The sequence below is a fragment of the Sander vitreus genome, chromosome 17, assembly GCF_031162955.1.
Source record: "Sander vitreus isolate 19-12246 chromosome 17, sanVit1, whole genome shotgun sequence".
NCBI classification, from domain to species: domain Eukaryota; kingdom Metazoa; phylum Chordata; class Actinopteri; order Perciformes; family Percidae; genus Sander; species Sander vitreus.
Genome location: NC_135871.1, coordinates 30,158,110 through 30,170,576, shown reverse-complemented (window position 1 = coordinate 30,170,576; position 12,467 = coordinate 30,158,110). Strand labels below are relative to the sequence as shown.

At 41.3% G+C, this 12,467-nt stretch overlaps 1 protein-coding gene and 1 long non-coding RNA gene across 2 annotated transcripts in view; one reads left to right on the top strand and one right to left on the bottom strand.

Moving 5' to 3' along the window:
* slc30a6 (solute carrier family 30 member 6) overlaps window positions 1–1,905 on the bottom strand; it is a 77,223-nt gene extending 75,318 nt beyond the window's left edge. Inside the window, exon 1 of the mRNA XM_078272959.1 lies at window positions 1,701–1,905. Coding sequence (XP_078129085.1) covers window positions 1,701–1,884 — 184 coding nt within the window. The 5' untranslated portion in view covers window positions 1,885–1,905. The remainder of the gene's footprint in view (window positions 1–1,700) is intronic.
* LOC144532280 (uncharacterized) lies at window positions 1,025–3,836 on the top strand. The gene is made up of 3 exons (XR_013503326.1): window positions 1,025–1,136; window positions 3,004–3,154; window positions 3,559–3,836. It is a non-coding gene; the product is annotated as an uncharacterized LOC144532280 (long non-coding RNA).
* Window positions 3,837–12,467: the final 8,631 nt, after the last annotated feature.

The following is a 12,467-nucleotide window of genomic DNA, read 5'->3' as shown; positions in this document are numbered from 1 at the left end:
TGTGGATGTGTGTCATTTTGAATTCAGGTTAGCTCCTAGTTTAGCAGCTACAATATTTTGGTTTAGTTTATTATGGAATAGTTAAGCAGCTAATCTTAGCTTATGGTGTAATTTAGCAGTTTTAATGTGTTTATTATGCTTAATGTGCTCTAGTCCACTCGAGTCCAACTCATGTTGCTATTCTCTTAGTCCATGTCCACTGTGCTCCGTTGCCCTCGGAAATTCAGCTGGATGTCCCTCTTTTTAGCCGGATGTGCGTCCCCTTCCTCTGTCTCTGTGTTGGCGTTCTAACCTCTGGTGGATTTGTGAGGACTATGGTTAACTGCTCCTCAGATCTCTGCAGGGTAAATCCAGACAGCTAGCTAGACTATCTGTCCAATCTGAGTTTTCTGTTGCACGACTAAAACTACTTTTTAACGTCCACATGTTCCACCAAAACAAGCTCCTTCCTGAGACTATTTAGCAGAGGCACCGTGACTCCGTCTGGAGCTTAGCCCCGCCAACGACGATTGTGATTGGTTTAAAGAAATGCCAATAAACCAGAGCACGTTTGTCTCCCATCCCAGAATGCTGTGTGGACTAGTCAGACCCTCCTCCGCAGCGCTGTGGAGGAAGGTCTGGCAAAGCGAGACTAGTATTATCTAGACTTGTGACTCGACTCAGACCATAGAACTAAAATCTATGACTCAGACTCGTCGTTGGTGGTGACGCGGACTTGGACTCGAACACTGGAGACTCGTGACTTGAGTCGGGCTCGACAGTTGGTGACTCAACTACATAGGGCTGGGCGATATGGAGAAAATCAGATATCGCAATGTTCTTCTCCTAATACCTCGATTTCGATATTGTGGCGATATTATAGGGTTGACAATTGGTGCTTTAACAAAATACCTTCACAATGAGATTTAAGATATGTAATCTTCAGTAATGTGGACATAATGTCTGGGTAAAAAATAATACAACAGCTAGAGTAGTCTGGTAACACAGAAAATGACATCACTTTACTGTAATGCATCCTTTACCAGGAAAAGACAACAGCTATTTACGATAGCCAAAATCTAAGACATATCTAGTCTCATATCACGATATCGACATATTGCCCAGCTCTACAACTACAACACTGGTTCTAACTGCAGGTAAGGATCTGAATGCTGGGCTAATACTTAATCTACTGCAGACAGTAATGTAATGCCGACTCAGATTACTTGCACGTTTTCACCTCAGTTCTGACACCGGACAGATTAATTGACAATAAAACCGAAATAGTAGTTACCTAGCTAGTTAACTTGTTGACATGTGTTTATAAGTTGGCAAATAAAAACGTAACAAATACAAATTAAACTCCAGGCCATAAACTGGACCAAATGACCTCCATAACTAACCTTACTTGCTGTTTTAAGCGCTTTTGTAGACGTTAAAACTGTCTCCAACTGGCTGACAGTTGGTTCCATGCTAACGTTAGCTTGATTTAGTGATAACGTTAGCTACACAAACGTGACCAAAAGTTTGCATTCAACTGAACCGGACCATTAACGACAACGCTATTGTGTGAAGTGTCCACTCGGCTAATAGATTAATCTGAAATATTCGCTAACGTTCACAGCTAAACCCAGAATCAGCTGTTAGCTTAATTTAGCCTGTTTGACTACGTGTTGTTATCCGTTAGCCTGTTAGCCTGTTAGCCTGTTAGCATAACAAACCTGAATCGTTGATGTTAATGACATCCACCGACACCATGTCAGGTTTATCCAGCGGCCCCACTTTCCTCTCGGTGACCCCGGACGGCACCACGTCCGGCTTCGGCCCCAACTTTCTGGGGTAAAAGTCCCCGGTATTGTGGTAGGAAAGACCCGAGGACGTGGACATCATTCCGTCCATCGCCATTTTGGACTTCCTGTGCTTCTTCTTCTGGCTTTCCGGCAGACTAGAAGTTTTTTTTTTTTATTGACAAAAACAAAACAACAACAACAACAACATACAAAACTCTCGTAGGGGGAAAAAAAAGATACATGCGAATGTAACAGCCTGGAAATGCGAGATAGAAATGAGCACTCAGACAACGATGTTGTGGGGACCACTAAGGTCTATATATAAGATACTTCAGATACAGTATTAGGGACCACTAAGGTCTATATAAAAGAGACTTCAGATACAGTATTAGGGGACCACTAAGGTCTATATAAAAGAGACTTCAGATACAGTATTAGGGGACCACTAAGGCCTATATAAAAGAGACTTCAGATACAGTATTAGGGGACCACTAAGGCCTATATAAAAGATACTTCAGATACAGTATTAGGGGACCACTAAGGTCTATATAAAAGATACTTCAGATACAGTATTAGGAGACCACTAAGGCCTATATAAAAGAGACTTCAGATACAGTATTAGGGGACCACTAAGGTCTATATAAAAGATACTTCAGATACAGTATTAGGGGACCACTAAGGTCTATATAAAAGAGACTTCAGATACAGTATTAGGGGACCACTAAGGTCTATATAAAAGATACTTCAGATACAGTATTAGGGGACCACTAAGGTCTATATAAAAGAGACTTCAGATACAGTATTAGGGGACCACTAAGGTCTATATAAAAGAGACTTCAGATACAGTATTAGGGGACCACTAAGGCCTATATAAAAGAGACTTCAGATACAGTATTAGGGGACCACTAAGGTCTATATAAAAGATACTTCAGATATAGTATTAGGGGACCACTAAGGTCTATATAAAAGATACTTCAGATACAGTATTAGGGGACCACTAAGGTCTATATAAAAGAGACTTCAGATACAGTATTAGGGGACCACTAAGGACTATATAAAAGCATCCAAAAAGCAGCATGTCATAGGACCTTTAAAGGTCATGTTAACAGTTAATTTCTATGAAAAATGATCCTGCAGAAAGTTCAACCTTGCTGCATGGAGACAACCAGTCCCAGTCAACATTGAGTAGAAGTGTCCGTCTGTAACGGCTCTGAATCTGCTTCCTGTCCTGCAGGACCTGAGCGAGGGCGTGCGTCAGATCTCCACCTTCTTCGGCTTCAGCCTGACGGAGGATCAGGTGCAGCAGATCGCAGAGGGGAGCACCTTCTCCGCCATGAAGGAGAACTACACCAACATGGTCACGGGAAACATTGTTTTCAGAAAAGGTGCTTCAAATAATTTGTTAGTACAACAAATCTTTTTTTAGTTTTTACTCAAATTAACCGTTTTATCCATTAGATGCATTGGTTTAAAACTAAACAGAAATTTGCATTAATACTGCACATACAATGCATACAGCAGCTCTCATTGTGGGACATGCAGTATTAAATACACGGAATAGATACGAAGTGCGGTGCATTACTTTTTGTAGCTATATGTACGAGTGGTTCATGAGAACGAACTGCATTTACCATAACTGCATGATTTATTTGGCCTTTATATCTTAAAACATGAGATTGATATTAACCTTCGAGTGGTGCAGATACAGAATATAACTTTGTCACTTTGAGAATAAAATCCAAGAGAACATCAGAGGGTTTAACTGCGTGATATTTTTGTCCCCGAGCAGGCGAGGTCGGGGACTGGAAGAACCACTTCACACCAGAACAGAGCCGAGAGATGGACGAAGCCTTCAACAAACACCTGGCAGGAACCAGGCTGGGAGACAAACTCAACTACCAGCTGTACTGTCAGTAGTAGTTCCCCTCTGTAAGATCCTTTGAGTCTGTCATGGACCCAGCAGTCAAGGAACACAGGAACACAGCTTTAAAGATGACAAAAGTTGGGTTTATTTTCCCAAAAATAAAGATTCAGCAAAGAAAATATAAAGGTCAGCAAACCAATAAAATGCTAATAAAATCATTTTAAACCTAACAATCTAATGTCTTTTATGTACCATTATGTGACTGCCATTTAAAATAACTCAACATGTGGTAATGATGTGGGTAAAAATGCACAACCTTTGTTGTGTCGTTGAAACTTGCTCCAAAGATACAATCTAATAATTCTACAAAATGAAATTATTGTCATTATATTGAGGGGTTGGACAACAATATAACGAAATTTGGGTGGCAGTTCCCTGAGGCAAAAAAACATACAATAATTAAAGACATAAAATCACTAATAATACAAAAGTGCAAAGTAATGTGCGGTGTTTGGTTTTTTTAAGCCCCCAACTTCGCCTTCCAGGCAACGCGGCAATGGTTATGTTTAGGGTTAAGGTTAGGGTTAGCTGCCTGGAAGGCGACGTTGGAGGCTTAAAACACCCTCGAGCGTAATGTGCAAAGACAGCGAGCAGCAGCAGTGATGTATGCAACCTTCTTCTCATTCTCAACTCGTCAAATACTTTCAGTGTCTCTCAGCATCAGATACCAACGCAAAAGTCACACTTTAGCATCTGTATGGGCAACATATTCTCACTACCCAACGCATAAAATACAGACGCTTGGGCATGTGCCTTTGGCGTTGTTATTCATATCTAAACGTGCTTGGTCGGGACTCGTGGCGTCACTTTTGACACTCTGGGTCCCCGGTCTCCTGGGTGAAGGTCCTGTGTTGTTTGACCCACCCTGACCCACGCCGATGACAGGATTACATTGGAATAACTTGAAAGCCCCCCTGAATCTGACTGAGCATAAAGGAGACGTTTTGCGTCTGTAACTAACGCCAAAGGCAACTGACCAACCGTCTGTTTTTGACGCGCTGGGAGTGAGAACGTGTTGTTGAAAGACACGACTTTAAGAAACCATGCTGCTATTGACTCAAAATGATCAGACAGCTTGGTAAAAACAGACAGGGTTGTTCTACCAGCTACATATATATGTAACTTTAGGGCCCAATCCTCCACAAACAGTGACCTACCTACACTATATATCTTCTGGTACATTTAAAAGACATCATTGATAATAATGATGAAAAGTAGCGGGCTTATCACACTGCCTTGAGGTGTGCCATTGTACTGACTTAACAACTCTGATCCAATCTTTACTTTGATTGTGCTTCCAAAGAAAAAACCCTTTACCCAGTTAAAAACTCTCCTCCAAAAAACATGATCTTGTGCAGCTTAATTAACAGTCCTTCCCTCCACATCATGTATTATTTAGGGCTGGTTCCTAATATTCGACTAATCGGATATTTGTTTGTTTGGTAGGTATTCGATTTTCAATAATGGAAATCAAATATTAGTTCTTTGTTTCTGCAGTTGAGCGTGGATCAAACTTGTCAGAGTGTTTTGAGGCGGTGTGAGAGTCCAGTACAGGAAACAGGAAACATCACTGCCTCTATTGTCTGCCACCATAAAGTTTTGAAACACCAAACAGGAGTTTGATGAGCAGCTGACTGTTTTCTCTCCTTCTCTGGGAAATGAAGCTGCCTTCAAGTGCGGTTGGAAAACAGGTAGCTGCGAAATATAAAGTCTTCTTGTGTTACATTGGGGGGTAAAAGAACACAACAGGATGTCACACAAATGGGCTGTATAGGTGACATTCCCACTGCCGCACAACCCTGCGGAGAATCGCCGGATCGCTGTTTCTGTTGGTCTGAACGTGCCCTGAGTCCCGATGAGTCCCACCCGCCACGACCGCCACAAACAAATCTTTGAATATTCGCTGTTGATTAGTGCCAAAGCTTCAAAGCACAAAAGCTGGTATTCAGGACACCCCTAGTGCTATTGGCCTATAACTAGTGGGTTTAGATGGCTCCTTGCCAGGTTTCCTTATCAAAATGACCACAAGTATGAAAAGTGTAAAAACAGAGGTGCTACCCAAATGCTGTAACTGTGGAGGAATGCATAATGTGGCATATGGTGGATGTGAGGTTATGAGACGAGACAATTAAATCCAAAAAGTAAGAGTGGAAAGAAGGATCCATTATGCAGAAGATGTAAGAGTGTAAAGAGAACAGAACAATGCTACTAATAGAAAAGGAGCAACGGGGGTTTGAGAGCTACAACAAAGATCAAGTGGCAGGATTCATGTGGACAAAAGGGCTTTAGTAACATGGGAAGACGTGAGAAGAGAGAAACGAACAGATCAGTCAAAGTCAGTCAAGTTGGAGGGTTTTTTAACTAAAGGATTTTCTGTTTTGGAAGGAACGATAAGATCAGACTTGTCAAATCAGTACACGGTTGGAAATGGCACACCTCAAGGCAATGTGATAAGCCCGCTACTTTTATCATTATGATCAATGATGTCTTTTCAAAAGTACCAGAAGATATAGGTAGGTCACCGTTTGCGGAGGATGGGGCCTTGTGGAAGAGAGGAAGGAACGTGGAGCCTGCAGTGAAGAAAGTGCAAGGAGCGATTGATGAGGTTGTGGAATGGGGTTATGATTTGGGGTGTAAGTTCTCAGTGGAAAAAACGCAGTCTTTTTCACCATTATTATGATTATTGGCCTGATATAGACTGGTAGTTGTTCAGGCTTTTCGCATGGACCATTCATACATATAGCTATGGAAATTATTGCATTGTAATTTGTATGTATTCCACGTATTTATTTTTCCGTTGACTACGTAGGAAGGTGGTTGGGGTGGATGGGTGGGACATAAAACACAGGGCTTTCACTCCGGTTCCCCGGGGGAAAACAAAAGACTTTCACCCTGGAAACGCATGTTTGTTCCTTGGGAGTGTTGTACTCCAAACCACGATCTCTACTGGTCGTTTTGCTGTCTAAACTTGGCTGTCATCCCTGCATGACACTCACATTTTTTTGTTGGCTACACTCACCTGGCAAAACCCCTGAAAGGACATCTGGTGGTGCTCTGTACCCTGCACCCAGTCACCTATTGGTGGGCAGTGTTGGGTAAGTTACTTCCAAAATGTAATACATTATAGATGACTAGTTACTGTCATTTAAGAGTAATTAGTTATATTACAATATTACTGTCTCTGAATTGTAATGCTTTACACTACTTTTGCATTACTTTTCAGTTACTTTCACCAAAATAACAGCGGAAGTTTGACTTGGCAGCTAGCTTGTGAATTTCACCACCGGATCAATAAAAAAATCTCCTCTTTATCCACTTTAATACATCATAGATTATTAATATTTTGTATAATTAATATGACTATGCAAAGTAACTAAACCTATACAAATAGAGAAGTAAAATGTACAATAGGCAAGCAGGAGAAAATGAAAATACTCAATTAAAAGTACCATACAGCTGTTTACGTGTAGCAAGCCTAAACATTAATTCCTGACATGTTTCTATCTGTCAGCAGCTCGGACACACTGCAGTCCGCGCTGACGTACCATTAACTGTTGGGACACAGATGTTGTCCGTACCGTCTCTGGTTCTGGCTCTGACCACGGGAACAGTGACGGGACAGCTCGCTTCAACGCAGCGTAATAACTCCTGAAAATAATGTCCATCTCGCAAATGTATCTGTCTCTGCAGTAATTGCAACCACCGAATACAGCAACAGGAAATAATACTCACAGCTTTTCTTTTCCTGTCAAGAAATGTTTGGCGGTGTTGGTGAATAGTGAGAAAACACCACTAAATGTTGCGTTAAAATGCGTTGTAACTCACGTTACTGAGATTGTAACGGGTTTAATATTACCGAAATGTAATTAGTAATGCATTATATTACTGCGTTACAGCAAAAAGGAATACATTACTGTAATTGGGTTACTTTTGTAACGCGTTACTCCCAACACTGTTGGTGGGTAAACTCAACTACCAACTGCCTCTAATACGAGCAAAAGCTCACGGATCTCAATAGCCAACAGTCGCCTTATTTCATCGGACAAGTGCAGTGCCTGTTCAAAACATGCCTGTTTGGAATGGGCTGATTGCTTGGCATCCTGTATTGCTGCTTGAAGCTTTCTCCAGAACCATTGTACTCCAAAATAACTCACAGAGGGACCCCAAAGCACTTAATATGCAACTAACTGTATACTACTGCCTGACTGTGTACTTATAATTAGTTAGGTCTTAGTTGTTTGGTCTATAAAATGTCAGAAAAACGTCCTCAAATGTCTTGTTATATCCACAACTCAATCGATATCGATCAAAATAGTTGCTGATTTCATTTGACATGTAGATGTGTGCCGTGAGCATTGCTACTGTTCAGACAGTCAGGGTTTCAAAAAGTATGTAAAGTACAAGAGAAAGAAGAGGAAGCGTGACAGATTCAAGTGGGGAGATGCATAATGTCTGGGGTCCTATAGAACCGTGTGTGTTGTGTGTGTGAGTGGAATATGTAGTTGCTCATTTGTACGGCGGTGAAAGGGGATTTTTGTTTGCAACAATTTGTCAACTGACACCGAGACGCCCCCCGAGCTGACTCGGGCCCCTGGCGACCGATACTGACATGTAGAGAGAGGGTAAAAGAAAGAGAGCGGGGAATGGATGGGGAGAAAGAGAGGAAAGAGCAACATCTGAGGACAAAGAGTGGTGGAAACAGAGGAAAATTAGAACTATGTAGATCTTTTAAAACACATATGGTGTCAGAAAAACAGCCCCATGTTTTCAGCTTTGTGACGGTGTATATTCCAGCTGATCCAAGAGGCTTTTTAAAGACTTTATTTAGCTTTAGAAGTAAATCTGTAAAATAACAGAAAAGGTTCTGGCTGCTCATTACCCCAGACATTGCCCCTTAATAAAAAAAAAAGGAAATGATGTGTGTGGCTACAGTTTAAAGGTCCCATGACTTGCTGCTTTTTGGATGCTTTTATATAGGCCTCAGTGGTCCCCTAATACTGTATCTGAAGTCTCTTTTATATAGGCCTCAGTGGTCCCCTAATACTGTATCTGAAGTCTCTTTTATATAGACCTTAGTGGTCCCCTAATACTGTATCTGAAGTCTCTTTTATATAGACCTTAGTGGTCCCCTAATACTGTATCTGAAGTCTCTTTTATATAGACCTTAGTGGTCCCCCTAATACTGTATCTGAAGTCTCTTTTATATAGACCTCAGTGGTCCCCTAATACTGTATCTGAAGTCTCTTTTATATAGACCTTAGTGGTCCCCCTAATACTGTATCTGAAGTCTCTTTTATATAGACCTTAGTGGTCCCCTAATACTGTATCTGAAGTCTCTTTTATATAGACCTTAGTGGTCCCCTAATACTGTATCTGAAGTCTCTTTTATATAGGCCTTAGTGGTCCCCTAATACTGTATCTGAAGTCTCTTTTATATAGACCTTAGTGGTCCCCTAATACTGTATCTGAAGTCTCTTTTATATAGACCTTAGTGGTCCCCTAATACTGTATCTGAAGTCTCTTTATATAGACCTTAGTGGTCCCCTAATACTGTATCTGAAGTCTCTTTTATATAGACCTTAGTGGTCCCCTAATACTGTATCTGAAGTCTCTTTTATATAGACCTTAGTGGTCCCCCTAATACTGTATCTGAAAGTCTCTTTTATATAGACCTTAGTGGTCCCCTAATACTGTATCTGAAGTCTCTTTTATATAGACCTTAGTGGTCCCCTAATACTGTATCTGAAGTCTCTTTATATAGACCTTAGTGGTCCCCTAATACTGTATCTGAAGTCTCTTTTATATAGACCTTAGTGGTCCCCTAATACTGTATCTGAAGTCTCTTTTATATAGACCTTAGTGGTCCCCTAATACTGTATCTGAAGTCTCTTTATATAGACCTTAGTGGTCCCCCTAATACTGTATCTGAAGTCTCTTTTATATAGACCTTAGTGGTCCCCTAATACTGTATCTGAAGTCTCTTTATATAGACCTTAGTGGTCCCCTAATACTATATCTGAAGTCTCTTTTATATAGACCTTAGTGGTCCCCCTAATACTGTATCTGAAGTCTCTTTTATATAGACCTTAGTGGTCCCCTAATACTGTATCTGAAGTCTCTTTTATATAGACCTTAGTGGTCCCCTAATACTGTATCTGAAGTCCCGAAGTTCAGCCTTGGTGCAGAATTACAGCCACTAGAGCCAGTCCCACAATGAGCTTTCCTTAGGATGTGCCATTTCTGTGTCTTTAGCTTTAAATGCTATTGAGGAGGAGATAGGGGGGGGCAAGGTGGAGGGTAGGGGTGTGGCCTTGACCAACTGCCATGCTTTGCTTGTTTGAAAGCCATGATGTCTCTCTCTTTTTCATGGGTGGGCCAAATTCTCTGGGCGGGCAAAGCAGAGAAAGGGGAGGTAACCTTGCTCCTTATGACGTCATAAAGGGAAGATCCAGGCCAGTATCTTTTGAAACACATTGACAAAATGGAGATAAACTCAGGTTGCAGCCACTATGTGGCCATTCAACTCTGATCTCTCACAATGTATGTAACAATCAAGCCTTATATCAAGGCATACATGAACACTGAAGGACCTCCTCTCATAGAAGTTACATTAACAATACTGGCATAATTTCTGTACTGTTGCCAGAGCACTTATGTATTTTATATTTGTTGCATTGCACATCCTTTTACCAGTAGTTTGTTTGTGTTAAGTCCATTTCATGAGTATTCTTCTGAATATGTATATTATACATTTTATACAACAGTTACGTCCGGTCAAACTATGTATTAATTTCTGACTGGATGACCGATGGCCATATCTCAGGACATCCCCACTTAGTCGCTTTACAGCTAGTAAGCTAGCGAAGATTCACTACAAAAATGCATAATTTAACCAAATATTATTCATCTTATATTAACATCAAAAATCAAGTTGGTAAATTCCTTGTACTCAGTACTTTTTTAGTAGTAGTTTAGTAGTTTTGTGCCACAAGCCTCATGAGGCACCTGAATAAGGCACTATGTGTGGAATGAAGGCACACAGATATTAAAAGCTATAGGGTTTGTTTGGAAAGGTGGAGAAGACTAAAAGCCCATGATAGGCCTATGTCTACTTTGGAAAGACAATGTTTGTATGAAATGCATAAATTACCTGTAGTCAGTAGCTTTCTGGAAGCCACGAGTGGCAGGACGGGTGTTAAATCTACATCCTGTATGAATTGCATGTCTTCGACGGTCCTCTCGCCCAACTCTGTCAGATGTTGCAGAATCTTAGGGATCGACTCCTCTTCTAAGTAGGGGAGGGCACTTTTGATTCTCTCTTCCATTATGCTTCATCTGAAAAAACAGCATGATGGAGAACAATTACATCAAGGTCATCCAGCTTGTACAGTGGCAGTGGGTAATAGTCAGCCAGGCTATCCACACAAACACAAACATAATGGGCATGTGTGTTCTGCTGGAGGATGTAAACACCAAGGTCCAAGGCTTTGACTGACCACAATTTTTCACAGACAAAATGTAGCTTGTCCTGACTGACCAGAATCACAGCTATCTTACCAACCACATAACTACAGTCAGTACCACCAAGAAGTACAGCCATACCTTTTCGGTACGTAGTACCCTTATATGTGGCAGAAACTGTTTCCACTGTGTATTGTTTCTCAATACCTGCGTGTAAATAGGCCTGCAGTAATTGGTGCCTTTCTGCCAATGTGCCACACAGGTTTTTGATATTATGGAGCTTCCGAGCACATTGTTTGAAATAGGTGTGCTTACTCTCAAAGCGGAGAGTCCAGAGGCGAATGAGTGGGCTGAATTTCATAATGAGATCAGGGTAGTGCAGGAGGAAGTGGTGTTTTGGCTTAAATGGATGGTCTGAAAAGACAGTTGCTCTAGACTCCACCTACTCCTCAACAAGCAACTTCAGATATGCCACCTGGTTGGTATGGCTCTTTGGAGCACATGCAATTTCTACTATCTCCCTCAACTTGAGGCACAACTGCCAAACTTGGTCTTCAAGTGGATTTTTGATACGTGGACCTACAAGAATAGGGAGAAGACGTAGAAAGCACCAATTCTGTGCTGCACTTCCTCCCAACTTCTCTTCATTAGCTCTAACCACACAAGGGCGGTTATTAGCATCACTACCTTTCAACTGCATTTGACTGATCCTCCTATTCAACTGCACAAATGTGAAGTGCTTCCCAATGGACACAAGATGTTTTAAGTACAGCTGAACATCTATAGACACAATTCCCTCGAATAGATCATGACCAAGACCTGGGGGAAGTCCGGGTTGGCAGACATGAAAATGCTCCAAAGAATTGAAAACAGTCAAATTTTACTCCAGCTACATTGTTTTCAGACAACATCTCTACACTGCTCTTATAGTTTTCTGGTGTCCTTGGTGGGCCTACCTTTGTAGGTTCGTTCCCAAATCCGTCCCTGGTTACGAGGCAGTATCTACAGAAGCTTTTGCTCTTACTGAAATTCTCTGTAAAGCCTCCAAGTGAATGCGACCCCAAGTTGTCACCAGCGATTGCAACTAGTGTCCCCTTCACAGTTTCACCTATGTCGACGGTAATACCAGATTGCTCCAGGTCTTTTATGTCTTTTACAAGGGAGGAGAACACTTTCTCTTGTCAAAAGAATGTATAATCAGACTCCCTGCAAAGCATGACTAACTGTATGGGGTCAATGGCTGACCTGTTATAAGGCAATATGTCACCCAGTGTCATGTACACAGCTAAGAGCTTGTGTTTCTTTTTGCCAGA